At 41.6% G+C, this 26144-nt stretch overlaps 1 protein-coding gene across 2 annotated transcripts in view; it reads left to right on the top strand.

The window, feature by feature from the left end:
* Window positions 1-26144, top strand: part of slc39a11 (solute carrier family 39, member 11) — a 192926-nt gene that overhangs the window by 101286 nt on the left and 65496 nt on the right. Inside the window, exon 5 of one of the 2 annotated variants that reach the window (XM_075457533.1) lies at window positions 1778-1898. In XM_075457533.1, coding sequence (XP_075313648.1) covers window positions 1778-1898 — 121 coding nt within the window. Of the gene's footprint in view, window positions 1-1777; window positions 1920-26144 lie in introns of both variants that reach the window. The other variant, XM_075457532.1, reaches the window with a different exon arrangement.

The raw sequence follows: 26144 nt of genomic DNA, 5'->3' as shown, positions 1-26144 counted from the left end.
GTGTCTATGTCCAGTTGTCTTTAGACTTTCTCATTGAAAAATGGAAAAACGCACTAGCTGTCTGCGAAAAATTGAAAGCGATGCGATAACTTATCCTCTAAAATGCTCCCTAAAGTTTTATATTTACTGGCTTGATATGAGTTGAAACCCTTCAGCCCAAGGCTATTATTTTAAAGGGGCTATTATTTCAGTCATCTCCTGACTGAGAAAATCAGATTCAGTTTGCTATTCTTATTATCTGGAAAGCAAAATGCTCGGGAGAATTCGGAAATTCGGCTAGTCTCCTTATCACCATCAGAACTTGGCACGTTTATTTCCACCTAATTTAAAGTAAATCAAAGAGTGGACAAGCACCTCATAACAATGAGTCAGTGATAGGGAAGTTATTGAACCTGTTTTTTGAAAATTCTCAACTCGAGGTCCACAGACGTTGTTGCAGCACAACAAACGGTAGATCCAGTTTCACCACTCACAGGATGCCTCCTTTACAAACACACTGCTTTAAAGCCTGTCAGTCTTGATGCAACAACAATGTCTTTTGGAGATATTTCTTTGACACTGAATCAGCTTGCAGGTGAATCAGCTCATCTTTCCTGCCAAGACACTCCACGTCCTCAAAGCTGGAAATATAGATTGGCAAAGCGAGAATAAACATTGGTAAAGTGAGACTGATATTCCTTTAGAAGCATGTGTAGATGAGTGCACAAATTGTTGTGTAAATAAGTTTGCCTCTTTTGACATGAAGCTGTATGACATCCCATACTAGCAATATTATTTATGAACATTTTCTTACCCCCCGCCGTGTACTTTGAGCCGAGTTCCAGCCTCGTTTTGGCGTTGACGAAGGTAGTCCGGCTCGTTGGCTGAGGACACAAAAATAAAGCGTTTTGCTTCTCAAAACAATATGCGTTCAAATAGGTAATACATTTGCATCACAAAATCGTTCTCCAGGAAAAAGTAAGACCTCACAATCACTTGGCGCTATTTTCTCTCTACCTTCGTATCACTACGGGCTATGTGGACCGTGCAGACCGAAGTGCAGACCGAGCAGTAAACACCATAACAGGTGCGGCTATCGGCAGGTGGTAATCACGGAGTGATACGTAGGGAGAGAAAATAGCGCCAAGCGATTGTGAGGTCTGACTTTGAAAAATGTGTCTTTTTAATGTTTCCCACTCAGTGTTTTATGAGTTTGTACATGCGCAAATGTCATTTTTTTACAACCTCTGAGGGGTAAATTCCTCACGCATTCCGATGTGGTCTTTTGGGCCACCCTCCTTCGCCATTTTAAAATCTACCAGCTCTACCGATGACCCCCTAATATGAATGGGTCAGCAGTTCATTTTTGCCCAAAGCTAATCTGGCCATACCTTTGTGTTGGGCATTTAAAGAAATTAGTTCTTCAAATTGTGTCTTAAATGATAAGCCATTATTTTTTAATTAGATTTTTGTAATACCATAACCAAGTCAACAGGCTGCCAAATCTGTTATTGAGTGATGGCCTGTGGGGTTGCAGCTAATGTGGCTTAACAGCATGCAATACACTTAGGTCGCATAGTTTTTTCTTTTAGTTCACAGTTAGACTACAATAAGAATACAGAAATGCAAAGATCCATAAATCAGTCTGTTAGACTTTGTTCTGAAACACCTGAATGGACAAATTTCTCCACCTGAAACGATCCTCATTCAGTTTCTGGGCCTTTCTCTGTGAATAGGCTGTAACGCTGCTGCGTGTCAAATGGATTTGATAGAAACTGTCTTTCTCTGTCATCGTCAGGGAGTCGGCGCTGACCCCCACACCGCTTTGGCACTGCCCCCTGACTCCAAGCTGGCCAAAGAGAAAGCAGAGGCGCCTTCGTTCCAGCTCGCGGACTCCGATGAGATGACCATCAGGATAGGTAGAGCTGGACCTCTTTCAGGCAAGCCTTCCCTTCATATACCCACACCAGCTGTTTTGTGCTTGAGTTCAGACAACAGATTGTTTCCCACTTCTTTTGTTTTTTGGCCCTACAAGCAAAATGAATGATTTTGTACTGACATGTGCCAAAAAAAAAAGACTGCATTAGCTGGCACTGAGATACCTCATCTGTAACTTCTCTGATGGCTACTTTTCATCTATATTTTCTTTCCCATCTGCCTCACCTATCCTGTTGCGCACCTCCTTGGGTGTTTTCCTGACTGTCTCTTGGGAAATTATCTGGGTTTAACTCTAATCACTTCTCAAGCCACTGTCTCACACGGTATACAAAATAACCAGCGTACTTAATATAGAGCTCCACACTATTAATTACAGTCACACTTAGGCTGGATTAAAACACAAATTACATTCTTTAGTGTCCACAACGACAGAGGTAATAAACACATCTCCTAACAAATCAAAGTAAGATTCCGGCATAGTGGGCAATTGCTCTCATATTGTATAACCGACTCCACGAGCAAGGTGGAAAACGTTGGAAGAAATTAACGCGGGCTGATAAACAAGCTTTTAAAGCAGATGCCGCAGGAGCTCTTTTTGATTTCAAACAACTCTGGGCCAGCGGAAGAGAGAGGTCATGAAGGAGGCTCCAGGTCTGATGTGCTTATTTAACCTCTCTTGTCATAAATGGTTGATAAAGAAGAAGTCAGCGCCCATGAGCATTATTAGCTGAGGATGTTATTCATGAATAGCGATGGCCAGGTGGAAACTGGAGGGAAAAAAAGTCCTCTTTCATCATAATTACTCTCAAAGGAGTTGTTGCCACATTTCACCGACTTTTAATGAGGTTATGCAAAGGCGCACCGAGTCGGCCGCCAGCTCAGTACACCTCCTTCAGACCGGGTTTGGATTTGGGCTAAAAATAATTTTTTTGAAAACAACATTATTTGCGTGCAGGTCGAACCACATCGAGACCACCTGAGAAGGAAGACAGTCATTTCGTCAGATTTTGATTAACAGTTTCTTTACCAGCTCCAATAAGCCCCAAACGCAAGTCAGTTGGAAATTGAGAAATGCCTGTCATGGGAGATTAAAATTAATTGTCGTTAGACATTTGCATAATGAGTCAGTCGCTGAGACGAAAAACAGCTCAATAAAAACATCATGACGGTGAATTGGTTGGAGTAGTTTGGAAACTTAACCGAACTGAACAGAAAGAATACAGGGGAGCTTCGTAGCCTGTCAGAGGTGCCCGGGGTACATGCCTGTTGGGTCATGTGACTGCTTCAGTTCCTTTAGGGCTTTTTTTTTTTTTTTAAAGGGATATGCTACCCCCAGGCCAAATTAAGTGTATCCCCGCATTCCCGAGACATAAATAAGTGTGTGGGAGCGTTTTCCTGACGACCCAGGCATTGTCCGAATCTCACAGCACTGACCATTGCTTGGTTGCGCGCAGGGCTGGACTGGGGAAATTTTTCAGACCGGGCATTTTTAACCAAGACCAGGCCACCACCAGGTATTGAAGGGGAAAAAAATTAAGTGCATGTTTTTTTTTTGGTCCCTTAACCACTGTTTCCACTCACTAATACAAAATTATTATGACTTGATCAGGTGCAGTGACAATGCATCCTTGTTCATATTTCACCAAAAATCATTCCCTTCCAAACATCAAAACCAATCAGATAAAATAGATATACAGTATATAAATATCACTGCAAGTATTGAATATAATTTTTTTGGATGAATGTTATTTTAAATCATTCAACAAAACTTGGATTTAAATTCTTCGTTTTGTTTGACAGTCCACAGGTCTGGCCAGTCACTACTGATGTCTACAGAGAAACAGCTAAAATGATGCATGCATCACACATCTCACACACCCACTCACACTATTGTGATCACAATATTCACCAGCAGGACATACGCATACCCCCTCTTTACATTAACAATCTGGGCAAAGTGAGGCTCCACTTCTATAAACTGGAGATGCATTTAGCTGCCTTTGAATACTCTGACCTGGTGGTGGTAGACAGGCTCCTTGTGTCTGCCCACACTGACCTGCTTCAGGTTGGGGGCTGCCAGGCTGCAGGTTTCATGGCTGGGGTCTGTCTGGGCCTGATCTGGGTCTGACTTGTGCTTCTTTACAAAGAAGTCTTTTCATTGTTATCTGTCCCAACACAAAATAAGACAGCCTGGTTAAACCTCAATATTGTGTTAATCTTAAATTATTTGTGTCCATTCTTGTGCTTTAACTTACTTTAAAACCAACTCCAAGCCTAGCTGCTATAAAATTAAACGAGATCATGTAGGTCAGTCAGTTTAAGTACCTTGGCTAAAGTTATACTTTTAGACCTTTATAATAACAAAAAAGCTTTTCATCAGTTTCATCTAACGTTGCAGTTATGAAATTCTTATGAACTGTGTGTTGATTATATACTTACTGAATGATATGCCCCCCCCCCACACACACACACACACAATCCCAACACAGTGGTATGTTACAAGTTTAAAGCTGCAGTCTGCAACTCTTTTTCAAGCATAATGCCTGGAACTGTCCGGGGATTCTGAAAGTAGTACATTAAATACCCCAAACAAAAAAAAATGAGTTCTCTAGGTCCCCTATATGTCCCGCTAGGTCCCTCCAAAGCCAGCAGGTTTGTTTACAAAATTGCAGACCGGACCGGTAAAAGGTAACCAATCAGGTTACGAGCTGGGCTCTGCTGCCTGTCAATCACCGATTGTACACGCGCGATACAAGGTAGGCTCGTCCCCACGCTTATTTATCTGGACTATTGAACTTCATTACGGGCTAGTCTACTTACTGTGTCTTCCATGATCGCAAATGACAGGTGAGTTGATGAATGAGGAGTCGTGTAGGCGCATCTGGCGTACACGTAGACGTGCACGAGTTCTCATGTGTTTTGATGGGGCGGGACAGGAAGTTGAATAACTTTTTATTTTTCGGTTAAAAAATAAGCATTTCTTGCATTTTGCGACTACGGAGGTCACCGTTTTCAACTTCAAGCGTTCTGATAGATCATGTAAACTCTTAAAATGACAAAAATTAGGACTTTACGTATGACAACAACAAATCCTGCAGACTGCTGCTTTAATTGGTTCCGTGACAGAGCTCATAAGTCAAATAGCTCATAGTCCAATCAATATTCACCATTAAATGAATGGAAATGCCATTAATCCGTTCCATGAAATAAAAATAGACGGAATAACGGCTCTTAAAAAAAACTCATATGTCGGGACACTCTTAACTCAAGGTACCACTTTAAAGTGCTATATAATAGCTTCATGCTAACGTGACATTAGCCTTTCATAACTTTAGCCTACTCGTTTAGCCTAACAATTGGCAACAAAATCTCTTCTCTAAATGTGCAGTCTTTAAAAACAATGACTCATTTGGAAATCACATTAAAACTTAACTCAAAATGATGTATTCCACGAAAGTAGGTTCACTCTGACAGTACAACACCACACTCTCTATGCCTGCTCCTCATTTCAAAGTCTCCGCGTTTCGCACTCATCTTTCAACGAGACTTGCCTGTCAATCAACTGGAGTGACACCTGAGGTGTCCAATCAGGTTCCAGAGGTGGCCGTTCGGGAGCCGAGTCAAAAGAGCCGAGCTTCGCCCCTGGCCTGCCCCTCACCTCATTGGCCCAGGCTTCAATCAATCATGACTAAAGGGCCGATCTACCAGTTTATGCACCAATAGGAGGGTTTATATACGTTATCCACACATTGCGTTATGTTTTAAATCTTTATTATATTATATTTCGTAAAAAAAAAAAAAAAGCGCAGGCCAGTAAGTCATCAGGCCAGCGGGCAAATGCCCGGTATGCCTTACTATCAGTCCAGCGGTGGTTGCGCGTAATACATACATGCTAGCGTCGCCAATCGAAATATTTCGCCCCAACGTGAATTAATATTACTTGATTTACCTTCTAATTACTGTGTGAGTAGTGTACTTTCACATCGAGTGCAAATGACTGTGTAAATCTACACGGAAGGCTTGTTTTGCTCATGTCGGTTTGGGAACTAGTTTCCGGTGCGGACAACACAGCCGAAGCACACTCCCCGCTACGTCTTTGGGAATCCCCACCCCCGACTTCCTCAAACAAACCAGCGTGAAGCAGCCGGGGGGGGGGGGGGATTCCCAATGATGTAGCGGGGAGCGACGCTAGCATGTATGTATTACACGCAACCAAGCAGTGGTCAGTGCTGTGAGATTCCGACAATGCCTGGGTCGCCAGGAAAACGCTCCCACACACTTATTTATGTCTCAGGAATGCGGGGATACACTTAATTTGGCTTGGGGGTGGTATATCCCTTTAACATCAGTGACAAATTTACTTGTGAATTCTATTGCAAAAATAACATGGCTGACATTCCAATATGAAAAAGAAGTTGTGGCAGACACGGTACATCTGCCGTGTGTTCGTCTGAGCACCGTCACAGAGACCCCCAATGTCGGGCAGGGCAGAACCGGTCAGTCTGTAAAACCAGTTTAGAATTTTCTGTTTTTTACAGTCCCACATCTTCTACCACATTCTACCAGAAGAAGTAGGCTGGAAAAAAATTTTGCTTTCACACCAAAATCCGTGTTGACAGTTTGCGGGCTGAACAGTTTCAGCCTGCAGTCAGGATAGGTCCCAATAACTACCACTTTTTTCCAGAGGACGAACCTACTAACTATGACAGTATGAAGGGATGGCATTACATTACGTTTATTATTCTTTTACTAGGCTGTGGACCACAGGGAGGTCCAGGGTCAGAGCAGGAGGTACGCTGGCCCCTGTTGCAATCTGATTGGCCCCTGAGTAAAAGTTACTGAGGCACTTTAAGCCCTAACTGTAACTACAGCGATGCTGTGTTTGAATGTTGTGGGAATTAACAAATTGGAAAAAGAGGCTACCCTTTGGCTCCGTTTTTGTCTAACGTGGCTCTATATGGCCCCTGACTTGGAGAAATCCTAGATCCACCACTGCCGTGGACATCAGCTGCACAGCAGGGCTGAGAGTGAGCTGCTAGCTGTCTTCCTGTCACGTAAAAATTGATTAATCTTTCTTCGTCTATTTTTATCAGCAAGTTGTTGCTCTCAGTTTCAGAGCCTCCATGTGAGATGTTATGGTTGTCGTCTGTAGCAGAAAAGCCCTGACTGCGTCGCCCTAGCATGCACACAAAAAAACAATTAAAAAAAAAACGAGAAGAAGTTTACCTTTACTTGTAAACTGACTGCCTTGCACGATCTACTGGTCTGTGCAACCATTTCAGACGCTGGTTAGTGTATATATTTTTTCTTTAGTAATCAAAAGAGCTTTGCGGTTCAGTAGAAAACACTCAGACAATATGCTAAATAAAGTGAAAAACACAGGAAACCACCGGTGCCACCATGGTGTCACCCAGTGTGCAAGTCTAATTCTAAAGAGTCAAAATCTAAAACAGAAGACAAGATAATTTGAACACTACGGGATGCTCGCAGCGTGGCTTTCCATCAAACCTCATCGGACTTGCATGCCAGCAGAAGAAACAATCTCTGTCAATAAACATCTCCCCTGGAGTATCCCATCAGTGCTTAATTAAAATTAAAAAATGAGGGGTGGGGTAATGTCACAGCCAGCAGGCACTGATTGTTAAAAAGACGCCACTCTGAAGCTGTATGTTTTCTTTCTCATCTATTCTTTGAAGACGATGGACATATACGGTAGGAAATTTTGTGTGCTTTTCTTTAAGGTTCCCTTCTCGCTAATCATATGATGCAGCAGAGCTTCCTCACGGCACATGCATTGACCTGTCGCAGCCGAAGAAGCACGAGTGGAACTAATCTCATTAGTTCCAATCAGGTGTCCAGTAAAACTCCATTCCCAGAGACACCTGAAAGTTCCGCCTAAATGGAATGCAGCCGTTATTAATGTAATTAATTATACACCTTAATTTCCTGCCGACATGCTGAACTGCCTGTTAGAAGAAGGCTTCTTGCTAAATGAATCCACGCAGACACACAGAAGCTGGCTGCCAACCTAAAATTGCTAATTAATCCAAATAGCTGAAAAATTGAGTTTTTTTGTGGCCGTAAATGCCCTTCTGACTTTGTCATTTTTTATCTGACTCACTCACTTTCATCTGCTCTGTTACCGTCGTGTTGACCTCACAGTTAAGCTGAGATTTCATAATGACAATACTATTTATTTATGTTTTCCAGTTTTGATGGTTTGACCGCTGACGTCAGTCCCGTTGACAGGAACGGCTGCCGATTGTTCTATTTGACGGAGGTGCTTAGAAAAGTTTTGAGTTATTTTCCGGAACAACTCGCAGCCACAGGCGGTTGTCTGGCAAACAAGCCAAAAGAGAGGGAGAAGTCTTTGAAAGAGATTGACAACTGCACGCAGAATAAAGAATAATAATTTAAAAAAAAGGGAGAAAAATGATAAACAGGAATCTGATTCATGAGCATATGTAAACTACAACTCAGGTATTGTTTCCACACTCCACAAATTAATTCGGTCGAGGGTATCCAAAGTCAGTCAGCCCACACAGTAAACAAAAAAGAGCGCATGAAGTTTTATTCCCATTCTTTATTTGGGGATCACGTTGCGTTTGGAAGTCACTGCATGTTTGACCAAGCTGTCCATAATGAAGCGTTTCAGTTCTGCTCTGTGATTTCCTGCTGCCTGAGTAGTCATTTATTCAGCAGTTTTATACGAGTGATTCATCTCAGAAATGCTAAATTATAAAACTGGTGCTGTATACAGTGAGTCCAGCAGAACAGCTGGAAGTTAACTGACTGTAGTTAGTCCTTATACAGTCATGCAAAAAAGAAAGTACTCTCTCTTTGGATTCCGTATCAGGGCAACAGGTCGTGTGTTCCTTACCAGATCTTAAATAAAATATCACATGAGCAGAATATGACATATTACACAGTTTCATTCATTTAAGAAAAACTATGCCATACAGCATAAGCAGTATGTAAAAGTCCACCCTAACTGCTTCCACAGAAACTAAGAGCAAAGAGTGAGAAGCAGCCAGTTGCTGCTGATCAAATGTGCTTGATTAATTGATCATCAGTAAGTGTGAGCACCTCTATAAAAGCAGAGAGTTTGTCAGTTTGCTGGTCTGGAGCGTTCAGGTGTGTGTTAAAGCTGCCATCGGCAACTTTTTTTTTTGTCATATTAGCTTGAACTGTCATGGAATTCTGGAAGTAGAATATTAAATAGGCTGTTTAGTAAAAAATCCCGAATTCTGTAGGTCCCTCTAAAGCCTGTAATCGTGCTTGCAAATATCGAGCGCTCCCTGCTGTTTTTAACCAATCACGTTAGGTTTATTATTTATCTATTATCTGAGCAGAACAGTCACCAACCACGTCTTCCATGCTGAGCGTGAGTCTGCCCCCAGCTTGTGTGCGCGCACACTGGTGTGAACTCACGTGCACAACCTCGTCCAAGGGGGAGGGGTTTGGGGGGCGGTTTGGGGCTTGGTAGAGGCTGGGGGAGGGACCTGAAAGTTGTATCAGTTCGAATTTTCCGACTTTAGACTCGGAATTTTGAAAACCTGCCGACGGCAGCTTTAACACAATGCCAAGGAGGAAAGACATCAGCAGTGATCTTACAGAAGTAATTGCTGCTGCCCATCACTCTGGGAACAGTTTGGAATCCATCATTCTACAGTGAGGAAGAATATTCACAAGTGGAAAACAGTCAACACTGTTGTCAGTTTTCCCAGGAGTGGACATCCCAGCAAATTGATCCCAAGGTCAGACTGTGCAATGCTTGGAGAAACTGCAAACAAACCAAAGAGCTACAGCTCAGACTCTACAGGCCTCAGTTAGCATGTTAAATGTTAAGGTTCATCACAGTTCAATTGGAAAAAGACTGAACAATTATGGCTTGTGATGGACTGGCGACTTGTCCAGGGTGTACCCTGCCTCTCGCCCAATGACAGCTGGGATAGGCGCCAACCCCCCGAGGCTCTTAAATTTCATTAAGCGGGTAGAGAAAATGGATGGAAGTATGGCTTGTTTGGAAGGGATTGCAGGAGAAAGCCATTTCTCTCTAAAACATGGCAGCACAGCTTAGGTTTGTGAAGTTGCATCAGAAGAGACTTCTGGAACATTGTCCTTTGGACAGGCAAGACTAAAGTGGAGATGTTTGGTCATAATAAACAGGCCAACACAGCATATCAGCACAAACACCACATACCAACTGTTAAGCATGGCGGTGGAGGGCTGATGATTTGGGATTGTTCTGCAGCAAAAGGACCTGGACACCTTGCAGTCATTAGCCCGTTTCACACTGCGACCCGCTACCTTAGCGGGTCTAAATTGCACCTTCGACCCGCGTCGAGCAATGTGAACGCTTGGTGTGTTGGTGACCCGTGTTACCTGAAGCCGAGTTCAGGGTGCGTTGCCTAGTGGCAGAGCGTCACACGAAACACAGAAAATGCTGGGCGTGTACAATGACGTAGGCACAAGCCATGCGTCAGAGGTAGGGTTAAATACACCTTGAGGACTCGTTTTTGCAATTGTATATGCAGTTCATGGAGATGTTATTTTACGGGGTGTGGATGGTTACAACGTGGGATGCCGCCGAAGAACATATGCGGAGAATACAAGAGCACTATAGTCCCGAAATGTGGCGGTAAATAACGTCCTCTGCTCGGAGGCTGAGGAGCTCGCGGACCTCCTTGTCTCCCCAGTTGGCCATCTTCAAAAATGTCTCCAACTTGATGTAGGCTAAAACAGAGTGAAACTTGTCCTCACCTGTCGCTGTTGTTCTGAATCAGCTGTCCATTCTGTCTTTTAAACTTCTCACGTCACGCCACGCCCACGTCCGACCCGCGTCAATTGTGTTCACACCAAACTCGGCTCTGCAAAAAGACTAGGGTCCGACGCGGGTCGAAAGGCGAGTCGAGTTGACGCGCCAGCCTGGGTCGGCAGTGTGAACGCAACAGCGGACACGCTAAATTCGCGGATTAAACGCGGGTTATTCCTCAGTGTGAAAGGGGCTAGTGAGTCCACCACGAACTCCTCTGAATACCAAAGTATTCCAGTCAAATGTGAGGGCATTCATTGAAACTGAGTAATCAACAGGACAACGATCCCAAACACAGCACCAAATCTACAACAGAATGTCTGAAAAAGGAAAGAATCAAGGTGTTGCAATGGTCCATTCCAGTCCAGACTTCAACCTGATTGAAATGCTGTGGTGGGACCTTAAGAGAGCTGTGGGTGAACAGTTGCTCAAATATCAATGAACCAAAACAATACTGTAAAGATGCATGGACCAAAATTCCTCCACAATGATGTCAGACACGTAAGAAAACGGTCACTTGAACTTATTGCTGCCAAAGATGGTTCTACAAATGCAGAATCTTGTGTGAAATTAGTATTTCACTGATTACGTCTGCATTTTGGCTTCGCTTTGATAAATGAATGATGACACAGTTGTAATATGTCATGTTTTTGTTCGCCTCAGGTTGTATTTACCTCATTTTAAGACCTGGAAAGGATTATTTATTTATTTATTATTACTCATACCAACCGTTAAGCATGGCGGTGGAGGGCTGATGACTTGGGATTGTTCTGCAGCCACAGGACCTGGACACCTTGCATTCATTGAGTCCACCATGAACTCCTCTGTATACCAAAGTATTCTAGTCAAATTTGAGGCCATCTGTCCGACAACTTCAGTTTGGCTGAAACATCCCCAACCACCTTTCACATAGTGGAGAAATACTTACCATAAAACTTACCATATCTGCTATGGTGAACTGAACCTTTTACAAGAATAACATGAAACTCGCCAAAAATACGATGTTGTTAAATGCTGCAGGCTGTGGAAGTGCCTCCAGGTCAGGTTACTGTGATAGGGAGTGAGCTGGTTAGCTTGATTTATGTTTTCAACTCATATTAAAGCAAATCAGTATGTATTATTACACCCCAGGTCCCAATTTAATTCAATTTAGATTCTGTTCCATTAACCAAAAAAACCAAAGGCTCACATTGCCACGCAAAACTAAGCAAAACCTCCACTGAAAAGGCATATCATCATAAAATTTTATGAATTTATGTTGGGTCAAACAAAGAAAGATTAGACTGTGATTCTGGAAAATGTCTAATTTGTTTTCAGAGGCCGTTCTGTTTGACCCCTTTCTTTCACTGGTTTGTTCTTATATTTTTTGTTTGTGAGATAGTAAAGGAAACATCTGGACAGTATATTTTCTATTCTCACACCAAGCCATTCTTTTTATCTAGCTTTTTTTGTTGTGGATATTTCCATTATGAGGAAAGCTGCAGCCATTAAGCTGCAAGAAAAAGTTTATACCGGGTCCATCGGATCGGGTTCCTCTTCCTCATGAAGCAGCTGTGTCCCAGTAATTTCCAGGTATATTTCACTTTTTCTGCGGTTCATTTCGATACCCTGCTGACAATACTGGAACAACACATTATAAAGATGACCACCAGTTTCCGTTCTGCTTCATTTAAGCCGGAATTTTTTACGTTGTTTGTCACGAAGGGAGCTGGGAAATTAAGCACTGGATGAGAAATACAGACTCGGTGTGCCTTTAGTATCAGAATTACTCCAACAACACCATGCACACAGGCTGAAAAAAGACCGGTCTACTGTGCTTCATAAAAAGTTATAATTGGACCGTTTTTGTCACTGTAAGGGGCTTTTCAAATTGTCAGTTGCACCTCACTTAGATGGGATCCCTCGCCGTCAGTTCTAACACAATATACTGTGATCAGGGCTCTAAATTAACTTTTTTGATCACCAGCCAATCTGGCTAGTAAGTTTCTGAAGTTACCAGCCAATCAGAATTTCCACTAGCCACATATTTTTCCGTGCAAAAAAGACAGATGAGAGCCACTGAATTCATTTTTATAAATTTATTAACTAAAGCTTTAAATTAATTTTACAGTGAAATTGGGAATGTATATCCAATTAAAATAATTACAATAATTAAACTTATGTACAGTCAAGCCCGAAATTATTCATACTCCTGGCAAATTTTGACTTAAATGTACTTTTATTCAACCAGCAATTTTATTTTTGACCGGAAACGACACAGGCATCTCCCAGGAGATAATACAAAGATGTACAAGAGGCATCATTGTGGAAAAAAATAAAAAATATTCCTAAGCTTTTATTCACATTTAAACAAAAAGTGGCATGTCCAAAATTATTCATACCCTTCTCAATAATTAATAGAAAAGCCTTTATTGGCTATTACAGCAATCAAACGCTTCCTGTAATTGCTGACCAGCTTTTTGCATGTCTCCACTGGTATTTTTGCCCATTCATCTTTAGCGATGAGCTCCAAGTCTTTGAGGTTGGAGGGTCTCCTTGCCATCACTCTGATCTTCAGTTCCCTCCACAGATTCTCAATCGAAGTCAGGACTCTGGCTGGGCCACTGCAAAACATTAATATTTTTGTCTGCTAACCATTTCTTCACCACTTTTGCTGTGTGTTTTGGGTCGTTATCGTGCTGAAATGTCCACTGGTTCCCAAGGCCAAGTTTCTCTGCAGACTGCCTGATGTTGTTGTTGAGAATCTTGATGTATTGCTCTTTTTTCATGATGCCATTTACTGTGATCAGGTTCCCTGGTCCATTGGCTGAAAAACACCCCCAAAACATTAGGTTCCCACCACCATGTTTGACGGTGGGGATGGTGTTCTTAGAGTTGAAGGCTTCTCCTTTTTTACGCCAAATGAAGGACACATCATTGTGGCCAAACAATTCAATTTTTGTTTCATCTGACCATAAAACAGAACACCAGAAGTCTTCTTCTTTGTCCAGATGAGCATTTGCAAAGGTCAAGCGGGCTTTTGTGTGCCTTTTCTGGAGAAGTGGCGTCCTCCTTGGTCTGCGTCCGTGGAACCCAGCAGTGTGCAGTGTCCGTTGGACTGTCTGCCTTGAGATGTTGCCACCAGCAGAGCCAAGATTCACCAGGATGGCCTTGGTGGTGATCCTTGGATTTTTCTTCACCTCTCTCACTATCCTCCTGGCCAGCACAGGTGTCACTTTTGGCTTCCGACCACATCTTCTGAGATTTTCCACAGTGCGGAACTTCTTATATTTTTAATAATACTTTGCACTGTAGCCACTGGAAGTGGAAAACATTTTGATATGGCCTTATAGCCCTCTCCTGACTTGTGAGCGGCCACAATGCACAGCCGCAGGTCCGTAGTGAGCTCCTTTGTCTTAGCCATGACTGTCCACAAGCCAACTGCAGAGAGCTGCTGTTTTTCACCTGTTGAGTTGATTAAATAGTTGTTCCCAATGAATCAGGGTAATTAGGATGCTTTAAAACAGCTTGGACTATTTGGAATGGTATAGAACTTTGGATTTTCCCTTAGACTGTGACAGTTTGCAAAGGGTATGAATAATTTTGGACATGCCACTTTTTGTTCAAATGTGAATAAAAGCGGAAGAATATTTTTTTCTCTTGTACATCATCGTATTATCTCCTGGGAGATGCCTGTGTCATTTCCGGTCAAAAATAAAATTGCTGGTTGAATAAAAGTACATTTAAGTCAAAATTTGCAAGGGGTATGAATAATTGACTGTACATACAAAACTTATTCTAACATTTCATTACTCCTCAACCCTCACATACTATTCAGGGTCACATTTTTTGTACATAAAGAAATAACTTTAAAACTGATTCATGTAAACCCTGAATCTACAAAAATGGAAATATTTAACAACTTTCTAACCATGTTTTAGTGCAGATAATGCACAAAAGTAAACACAAAACTATATGCAGAGACTAATTATGGAATTATGGATACTGTGAACATCGTCCGAGCTCTCTGAACTGTCTTCGGATCCATCTAAATCAGTTCCATTTTTCCCTTTTCTCACAAAGTGTGGCCGGCGTGTGCACAAACTGTCACCATGCCAGATTCAATATATTCAAAATATCCTCCTCCTCCCCTCCTTTGGCAGGCATATCTTTTCTCTTCACGGCCGGCTGTCCCAACCATCGCCACATTTTGTTAGTGTTTGCGTCTGTATTTGTACCCATAACACGCTGTCAAATAATGCTCCCCCTTCTCAATGCATTCATGACAATGATGGAGCAGAGTCACCTAAATAAAGACAGAAGTGTCCCAAATACAAAAATCAAATGGTGAATGACACCCCATTTGTGCATGTTAAGCTAACTGCTTGTTAATACGATAAGTGTTTTTATTACTTTGCATGTCTTCCAAAAGAGAAAATAATCAGACGCAGGGTAGCAAAACATTATGGGCGTGAAAACGAAATTAGAAAATCGGCTCGGCGCATGCACAAAGTAGCAATTCTCGACAAGTAGGAGAAATCGACTGAACACCGGCGTCTATCGTATTTCCAAACCAAGAGTGACCCACTCCCCTAGTACGGCAGCCTCGGTGGATGCGTTCCCATAGAAACTGTGCTCGCGCCCGCGAAATAGATGGTAAAGTTCCTTATTTATCATCGGCAAAGGCGGCTAGTGAGTTCTTTTTAATACACGCCAAAAATAACTTTCACCCGCATTTGGCGGGTTGGCGGGTGTTAATTTAGAGCCCTGACTGTGATCCTGACATATGTTCACTGCGAAAACTGATTCTGATTCATGTGTGAAAACAGTATTTCAGTCACGGCTCATTAGTGTTGGTGTCGCAGCCCCTGTCTTCCTGTGCGGTGCGACCACAGCCACAGAGGAGAGGCTGATTGTAGCCTCAGGGCTCTTGCTGTTGATAGAAGTTCAAACCCGAAAACTGAATTACCTCGCCCTGCTGGAGCGAGGAAGTTTGAGATGAAAGAAATTACACCATGCTGAGCTCAGCTGACCACTGAGTACTGTAATAGTTCAGGATTGGACTTTCTATCTGTGAGAGGCTCGGTCTTGATGTTCAAGCCCTGTGTTAAAATTTGACATGTTCTTTAACCTACCGAGACCTGAAGGGTCAGTTGAACACGGGCGCAGGTGTGCTCATGTGTTTCATGGAGTCTTTATGGATTATTGGGTGTCGGTGGTTTATGTCTTCATCTGTGGTTGAGCTCGAATTGGGTTATGAGAGGAAGAGTCCTCAGACTGATGGAGCTGAACGGTAAAATATCCCTTTGGACTGTGTGTTTGGCCAGACTGGGGTTAAAGATTGAAATTATGAATTAAGTTCAGTACAAGTACTTGAAATGCACTTGACATCAAACCGGAAGTTCAAATTAGTGCACGAATGTAACAGCGGTTACATGAATGAGATGATATTCATAATATACTTGTAGGTTTGGTTGGTATATTACATAGTTGTATTAGTATGAATATAATAAAGTATATAGTAAGTTTGAGTAAAATGTTTGGATGTGTTTAAAACAAAGATACAGATGAAAGTATGTACAAATTTGCTTGTGTATTTGTACTGCCTCCCTGAGGGTAGTTTTTTAATGCAGTATATCACTGGGATGTGAATTGTCATTTCATGCTCAATGCCCTCTGCATCCATTGATTACAGCGGATGACCCCAGTGGAGTAAATTGCTATCCGTGATGGATTGGTTAGTTATTACCACCCACTAAAGGCCTTTTTGTTGGCAACAGAGCTGTTTCAATACCGTGCGGTAATACTGTGTGTCAAAATGCTCTCAACAGAGAGCAGGAGGGGGCTGAGAACACAGCCCTGTGGGACCTCAGTTCTTGGAGTTAGGACGCTGGAGGTTTGGTCGTCAAACCTGACCTGTCCAGAAGCCGGTTACAGATCGAGGGACTTGGACCAAGGTCATGGAGTTTAGTGACCAGCATATATAGTGTTGAATGGGTGGACAGTGTTGAATGTTGAGCTAAAGTCAGTAAAGAGCATTCTGACATAGCTGTTTGGGGAGTCTGGGTAAGTCGAAGGAAGAGTGCAAAACAATTGTAATTGCATTCTGTTTTGACCTATTTGTACGGTGGGCAAACTGACAGGAGTCCAATTGGGGGAGTAAAAGGTTCCTCCAGGGCCTCCTTCAAAGGAATGTCCTTTGACATTCTAAAGCTTATTTTGACACTGATGGTCAGTGAGCGAGCTCTCTGACATTTCTCCAACTTTGCCCATGAAGTGTGTCTTTGCACTGTGTGATATTTGATTCCGGAGCCTGCATCGATGTTGGTCTTATTGTAAAGAGTAATTGTGACCCTGAGGTCTGCTCTTTTTGATTGAAAACATGCCAGTTAGCTGTTAGTAAAGAGTTGTAGATGCACTCTTTCAGGTACTGATTCGTTTCCCACAGTTCAGTGAAGCCCTAAAACCAGTATTCCTGAGCTCGTTTCATCTACTTTATTTGTGCACTTTTAATAATCCAGTAAGATAATTACCCCAGGTTGGGGACCACTGCTATAAACAATACAAATTAGGCCAGTGTCATTAATTGCTTCGTGAAAGATCTTTGTGATGCTGTTTACACACACACACACACACACACACACACACACACACACACACACACACACACACACATTTCCGTGTAATTTTTCTTGTTTACCATATCGAGAAATGTATATTTTCCATTAAAAACAGTCACACACCCTCATGACCTCCCTCTTTATCTTTCTGTATCCCTGAATGATTTTATAAATCTTTCTGACTTTGAATTATTCAGTACATTTGGTGGCTGGTTTCACTTTTCAATCAGATAAAGTTTAATTAATTCTGTGGCTATTTTGTCGACTTTTTTGGCTTCGTCTTCATTCAGATCGGGTATTTTTTCGAAACAACCCCCTTGGTTTCAAAGAATCTCTGCAAAGTAGCAATCAAAACCTTTTCAGCCATCACAGAAGATGAACTAAAAGCTCCATCTGGTCCTTTACATGTGTGGTATATGAATGTGGATGGTGTATATTGCCTTTTTCATTCTATTTCTAATCTCCTAAGCAGAATGATAACTGCTTCGAAACCATGATTGAATTGCTCCTTCAATCGATGACAGACATCTGTTCAAACGTGCTAAGAGCTCGGAAAAAAACAAACCCTCTGCAGTACTGCCATTGAGACACAAAGACTCAGCATCACTATTTGAATTTCCTTTTCAAGAACAGGTATGTTTCTCACTCCCGAAATGCAGCAGAAATGAGAAAATGCGTCCACTGACACGATCATATTTTCAAGGAGACATTTTCCGCCCTTTTTTCACAAGCTTCGTGCTCGTGGTCATGCTTTGGTCAAAATTACACAGAGAGAAGATACAGTAGCTTCTTTTTCAACTCTTAATTTACATCTCTATCCAAGTGAACAATTTAGCGCCTGGACTGACCTACTCGACTCCTCTCTGCTCCTCTCTTCCTCAGGGTCTGCCTCTCTTGAGATCTGTAGTGCTTAATAACCCCTGGAGCACATTATTATGGTATAAGAGAGCACAAAGTGAATACCTTGAAATTAGATCACACACCAAATTGATGATTAATACTTTTTATTCTCAAATACTTACATTTCCCTCACCTGCATTTGGACCACGGGCAGCTGGTAGGCTAATGATCCCTCTTTTAGGCACAGTCTTGTCACAAATTGAAATGCCCACATTGTGTTATTTCTGAGGTTTCTTTTGAAGCTGAGAGTGACTTCAGACAACCAATGGCATGCTCTCTGGCACGCCATAATCCTCCACAATTTTTCCTTTTTAAAGCTTTTTTGAATTGAATGGATTTTTGAATAAAACATTTTGCTTCATTAAAGTTGATTTGAGATGTTAAGTTGTTCTATTTTGAACAAATGAACTAAGCCATCCATACAAGCACACCTGCCAAAAAGTAGGAAACCCCATGATCAATTTTTACATGCTGTCATCAAATCAAACCAACTTACAGCACTTAGCATGATCTTTTTGATACATCAAACAAAACATAAAAGTTTTTGAAAGCATATGTATTAATGTATGATTTTATAACTGTGCACACATATAGAATATCCATTGAGAACCAACAGTCCCTTATGAAAGGGAAATTTAATTAAGTTTGCTCAGTAGATATGTCCTTTACCTTTAATCAAAAATCATAAAAGAATTTCACTGAAGTGCAATTTTAGTATATCTGTGCCATGGCTGTGTGCCCCTACATCTAATGGAGCATTGGCAGAGCTTAGCATGGAAATCTAGAGGATGTAGCAGTTTTAATCTTGTATTATAACTGTGTGCAGACTACCAGGGAAAATGCTTTGTAAGACATGATAAACGAAGCGAGCAAATTAAGTTTAATTAACTTTAAGCTTATTGAAGAAGAGAGGCTGAGTGATCAAACCTGCAGCTTGGTACCTACAGCCGTGAGCGGGACATGTAGCTCCCCAAACAATGTTGCAGTATATAAGGTACAAATAGATTCAGCTATTATAAAGAGTGAACAAAGTGATAAACAAAGTGGAAAAAAATGTGACTCTTCCGCTCTGATTGTTTCCAGTTGAAAGAAAGAGAGTTGCTGTGGCCATGAATACAGAAAAATTTGCATAGGAAAAATATAAGTTGGTGTCATCCACTAAAGATATTGGAGAAGAAAAGGCTAATCGGGCAGCTAAGTCATTAATATTTACAAGAAATAACCGTGGTCCCAGTATAGATCTGGGCCATGTTTATCTTAAATTTATGGATTGAGATGCTGAAACTAGATTTAACCTAATGTATGTGTGAAATCCATCCGTTGTGAACTTCATGAATTCCATCATGATTTACCTATTTATCTGCAGCCACAGATAAAAGGAGAGAGACAGAATCTAGTCCGTTTCGTTTAGAGACAGTTTTACACAGTGAAGAGACAAATATTCATTATGACGATGTTTTTTGTCTGACGGGTTTGATTAATGTGGTATGCCTGTACAAGAGAAACAGGAAATAGACAACTTAAAGTAGACTGCGGAAACACAGCAGGTCGACAACAGCGAAGAAGCAAAAAAGACTGAGCCCAGGATTACACACAGTGTGAAAAAAAAGAGGCAGAACGCAGGGCGGCTACTGCAATTCAATTTCATAGAACACATTCAATTTAGTAAAAGGTGGAGGGAAAATGGTGAGCTAGTGATATAATGCTCAAAGGACTAAGGAAGGAGGTGGGTAGAGATGCACAGGAGGTGAGGAAGATCAGGTGATTGACTGGCATGGCAGCTGGGAGGGGCCTGGTCTGAGACGGCAGAAGAGTTAGTGCCTTGAAAAATAGTCTGAGTGGCATGAAAGCCCTTCAGAAGATCTGTAAACCTTCACATGTTTTGTTGTTGACATTTGATTATTTATCACATGTGATTATATGGCATAGGGGGACTTTTGCTGAATTGAATCCCTAATTGCTATGTTGAAATCATTGTTTGTGAGTGTTTTGCGTGAAGTGCGATGAGGGATGCCGATGATTTCTAGATGAACGATTCCGGGACCAGTGGCAATGCATAACAGTAGAAGCTCTCGTGCCGTTTAAGAAACACGCTGTGACACATGCTGGTAAATCCTCACCTCTTCTACAAAAAGATAACGAAATATGGAGGTCATCTGTTGCACAAAAGTGTCCACACGTAAATCACTTGAAATCAGTGGGGAACCGAGGGACTTTGTCTTGCCAACGAATGATTGGCGATGTTGTCACTACGGTATAGGTGTAGTTTGGAAACCCTTTACTTTGTTGAAAAAAAAAAAAGAGTCTCATTTCATGATTAATTGAGAAATGATTAATAGTCATTGTAGCAGTGCACTCTGCACACTGTTATCAGTCATTTTTTTCTGTCAATGCCAAATGATTAGAGTGGATGATAATTAGATTCATTGGAGTCATAGAAATACTGACAGAGGCCCGAGACCTGGTAAGGCTTTCCTGTCTGAACGGATTAAACTAAATTTGGACTTGGATGCTAACCAGCTTTGTTCCACGCTCGATTATGGGATAAGTGAACAGTCTGGTGAAGACCGCAGATGGTATTTAAATTCTGGTATTTTTTAAAACCTAATTTATTGTTATTGTTACAGAAACTTTTTTGAGTAATTCTAATCGATATGTGATGTAAAATACATTATTGTTAAAGGTCCTGAGTGGCCCCTCAAAAAGAATAGATGCAGCAGACTCCTGAAAATTGCACATAAGACAGGGTTTATACAATTCTCACAAACTTGAAAGTCAATATTTAATCTGAGCACCTTTATTCTTCAACACAGCCCTGTTAGACGAGCTTTCTGTCATTTCTTCAAGTAGTCTTCAGGAATAGTTCTCCAGGCTTCTTGAAGGACATCCCAAAGCTCTTCTTTGGATGTCGGCTGCCTTTTGTTCCGTTCTCCGTCAGGATGACCCACACTGCTTCAATAATGTTGAGGTCCGGGCTCTGGGGAGGATTCATCCCTCAATAAGACCTGTGGCCACTGATTTTCAGTCCACTTCTTTTTTCATTTGGCATACCTCAGCCTTTTTTCCCTGTTTCTCTTCCTTAAGAATGGCTTCTTGACAGCCACCCTTCTGATGAATGAGTGAACAGTAAATGGATCAGCTGAAGGTCCAGATGCATCTCTCATGTCCTGTATCGGGTCTTTGCTGAATTTTTGTCAAAAATGTCAAAGTGCCAATTTAAAGTTGGTTCTTTTGTAAGTTGTCTCTTATGTTTCTACAAGACGCCTGTTAATATTTTGAGCTAGGTGCCTTATTTTTAAGGAATAATTCATTCATCGGTCAGTGTTAAGTGGTTTAACAAACCAACGACAAAAAAAGAAAAAAAAAAATGGGGAAAAATATCATTCAAAATAAAATTATAATTGTAAGAAACTCCTGCTTCTTGGAAAGAAAATAGAAAGAAATGTGGGGTGTCAGAGCTGTAAATTACAGCGTTACTGTGCTCAGTATTACAGTGGTGAGTGCAACATTATTCCAGGATTTTATTGCCGGATAGCGAACAATTTTAATAAATGCGTGCTTAATAGATCACTCTCTCCATGTATTTGAAGTGGCAGGGAGCCCCTTGTACCCACTCAAGAATGCATGTACAGAAGCAAAGGCACAAAACTATTCCAGTTCTTTCTCATGGTTAATGCATGCCCCCCTAAATAATTCAGACAGCATTAGGACGAATCAAACTGTGCCCGATGGTTTTCCGTTTGTTTGGCTCTTCCAACTGAATCTCAGTGTGCGCTCTAAAATGACAAATGAGAATGGATCTGAATATCACAGTACATAATAACCATGAAATACCATGAAATATGACTGTCTATAAATACTGGCATACTTATATTTCTCAGTGTAACATTCTAATAATCTTTCCATTTAAAAGTATGCACACATGTTACATGCAGGCATGCAGGTCACACATGTGCAATATATAATATAATATGACAATATACGTATGTCAATCAATTAAAATGTCCAATTCAGATTTTTGTTTTTTTTTAACCAAAATTAAAGGTTAAAGACTTTCAAATGCTACTGCTATTATGATGCTAATGCAAATAAAAGGTCGCCTTGTGTTTTTTTTTTTTTTTTTTTAATTGAAAGAATGACTAATAGTAAATAATAGATTGGATCCACTGGAGACAACAATAAAGAAGCCCTGCTATGATTAAGCCAAGTTCAGACCACAAGATGTCCAGCGTCATCGGTTCATTGCATGATATGTGATCGGGAGATTCTTTAAGTCATAATTGGCCCACTCTACACGAGTGATCAGCGCCAGGGGTCACACAATACAAGATTTACCCCAGACTTAACCACTACTTGTCATCTTTATCAAGCAGTTCCAGCTGTCGTGCAGACGAGGCATTCTCTCTCGTTACACTTTGCACAGCACAATTAGCTTGTGATGATTCAATCTGTTTCCTCACTGGATGTTGAAGAGAGCTATCAGTTTTTCTCCATGGCTTCTCTCACTTGTCCCTCATGATATTGCACGTCAGAATTTTCAAAGAGGCACTGGTGTTCCTGCCGAAGTTAACCAGCTCAGTTTCCTGAACAGAACTTAGATTCTTCACCGTACTCTTCATCATGCTTAGATTTTTCCAGGCTTTTCCCCTGTCGTGTCTCCTTACCCCCATCTCCGAAGCTCTCATTGGCTGCAGCTCCTCTTTAACCAGTTCCTCCCCTGTCGACTTTTCCAAAATGTCAAATATGTCAGATATTTGGTCTTGGAAGGGGGAGAGTCTTATCAGCTTCTCAATTTAAGTGTTCACACACAGCAGTGTATGACTGCTGATCGGCCATTTGTCTTTAACCTCCAACATGTGCCTGAGATGTGAGTTAGTCGTTATTTCTGGGAAAGAATACAGTGCTAAACACTGTAAAAAAAAAATGGAACCCTTCACACAATAATTTTCTGGATGTTGAAGTTATTTTTTACCTGACAATGGTATTACTTGATATCAGGCATTACAATATTGGTGTGAGATGTGTGGTAGGCTGGCATGTGACATTGTTAGCTGGATGTATCGCAGTAATGACTAAAATTACTCACTCAAAGTGTGTAGAACGATTCCTTCGTCCTGATTTGCAGGGGAACAATGCTCATTACCTTAATGTTATAGTGAGATTGCATTCATGTGTTAGACGTTTGACGACAAAAAACTCCCACAATCAAAAACAGTTACCAACACCAAGGCAGCCATCCAACAGCAAGCTTCAGACATGAAGTGCTAGGCTGCACCAGGAGCCTGACTTGAGCCATAGAAATGTTTATGGTAGTATATACGTATCCATCTGTGCGTATTTCAACCATTGCAAAAGTAAGGATTTTGGTTATTCAACCACTACAAATAGATTTTCATGCAGCGCTGAGAGATGACTAATGCTGATAGGTTGACATTTACCTTGAGCCAAGAGTCGGTGGCAAAAATGATTAAAAAAGCAGAGAAGCACAGTTGAAAAGCATGGACGGCAGGTGCACGTGGAAAACCTTTATTATTTTGACACCTCGTTTTGCTCCATTACAAAGCAGATCTGTGTCCACTATGACTTTTGTCTGTCCTACAACAGAGCAAAGCAAAAGGAACAGCAACAGCACATCAGCAAAACCAAAATAAGTATCACGCCTCAGAATGTTCCGCATATTTCAGACTGCCCCCAAGTAGCAGCAAAACACTTTAATATGTAGACGTGCATTTCTGATGCCCCGATGAGAGTGATCGCAAAGCCGCAAAAAGTGCAGCACCATCAAACGAGCAGTTGATATTTTGTCTTCCCACAACATGGAACCTCCTCTTAAGCATTATGACTTTTGTAGGCTAGTGGTTGAATCACCCAGTATTCTAAGATCAGACCAAATCTGATCAGATCTAGCCAAACTTAGAACTGCCTGATGGGACTTACAGAAAACCTGCTTCTTGATGCTTTAAATGCTGCAATCCATTTGTCCATCCATCACCTTCTGCTTATCCAAGGTTGGGTCACAGAGGCAACGGGTTCGGTGGGGAAATCCCTCTCCCCAGCGACACTCTCCAGCACCACCAGGGAGATCCCAGGTTCCCAGGCCAGAAGGTAAATATAATCCATGCAGTGAGTCTGCCCCGAGGCCTTCTCCCAGTTTAGATGTACCTGAAAACCTCCAAAGGGAGGCTGCCAGGAGGCATCCTAACCAAGCTGACTCCTTTCGATGCAGAGGAGCAGCGGCTTTACTCCGAGTTCCTTCCCAATGATCAAGCTCCTCACCCTATCTTTAAGGCTGAGCTCAGCCACCTTTAGAAGAAGACCCATTTCAGCCGCTTGCATCCGCAACTTCATTCTTTCGGTCACTACCCAGATCTCATGACCATAGGTGAGGGTTGGAACAAAGATGGACCAGTAAATTGAAAGATTTGTATTCCAGCTCAGCTCCCTTTTTACCACGATGGACCAGAGCAGCGCCCTCCATTCATTTCTTACTCCAACTTGCCATCACTCGTGGAGAAGATCATGGCTAACAACAAGGCATTGTATACTTTAACCAAGAACTGGAAGTCAACTCCAGGGCAAACTCAAAAGTTACCATCAAGGGCAGTAGATACCAAGGGGATGCACTGGTCCTCGCTGCTCGTTTGTTAAATTTTTATCATCACATAGAATGAATGTGACTCCAAATTCAGAAGTGGAGATGCAATGTATTCGACATAAAAGGCAGGTATACGTACCTGGGCAAACCCCAGGCCAGTGGAAGACATGCTGAGGAGGGAGTAAATCAGCAACAACCATATACTGTACCTCCAGAGGGTCAGAGAGGTGCTGAGAAGCCTGCTCAGTGTTAGGAATAAGATCCAAGCCATCAACCTGTGTGCCCTAAACACGCAGACTCAAACACACATTTTTACAGGCCTTGAGGCACAAGATGCTGTCATCTGAATGACCTACCTTTTCTAATGAGGAGGAGGGGATGCCAATAGCTGTTGTCAGATTAATTTCTTAATGCATATGACCACGCAGATCATAAATCTGTTTCAAGAGGAAAAACAAAACACACCCATTTACATTCCTTTCAAACCCTAAATAGCAAGAATAATCACAACTAGATTTATACGCGAAGAACAAGTCAGTCCTCATCAGAATGCCAGAAGTGCAGCAGACGTACAGAAGGATGTTTTTTTGTTTTTTTTTAAAGGTCTGAAAAGAACAACAGTTACTGTGGTGGAAATTTTATTAAGGCACAGAGTCAGCTATTTTCTGAGGAGATAAGATGCTTTTAATAATATATTGCAAGAGAGAACAGCACAGTATAAAATACAGAGCTGCTCTGACCACTTGGGCAAAAACAATTCAGTTATAATACAGATTATTACGTAATCGCTCCTTTGATATGTTCAAGCGTTTTTATCTATTTTCCCTCCCTTCCTACAGCCAAGGCTACCTTGACACCGTACCATCTTTCCCACCATCCTCCTTAAAGTTGTTTAATCATATAGCGAGCACACAATGCCCTCAAGAGAGATCAACAGGGTGGTGTGTTGCAGGAGGTTATTACAGGTTATACACAGTAACACTCAATACAATGCATATAGGAATAAATTTTCCCTTACAGTTACGCAAAAAAAAAAAAAAGAAAATTAAAAAAAAGATCATAAGATTACAAAACAGGTACTGCAGGAAGTCAGAGGTTTGGTTGATAGATAATTGCAGCTGCTAACCCTGCCGCATTAACAGTCTGGCTTTGTATTACTTAACCTGATGGGTAGTAAAACAAACAGGGATGTTTATTTATGTTGGGTATAAATTCCTCTGATGAGGATGGATTATGTTCTGTTGTGCTGGGCAGGTTTTCTTTAGGTGGTTTTCAGTCCCCAAAACTATTGCAAGATGTGTAATGAAGTTAAATGCAT

The sequence above is a fragment of the Odontesthes bonariensis genome, chromosome 23 (genome assembly GCF_027942865.1).
Source record: "Odontesthes bonariensis isolate fOdoBon6 chromosome 23, fOdoBon6.hap1, whole genome shotgun sequence".
Lineage (NCBI taxonomy): Eukaryota > Metazoa > Chordata > Actinopteri > Atheriniformes > Atherinopsidae > Odontesthes > Odontesthes bonariensis.
This window is presented reverse-complemented; position numbering and strand designations above follow the sequence as displayed.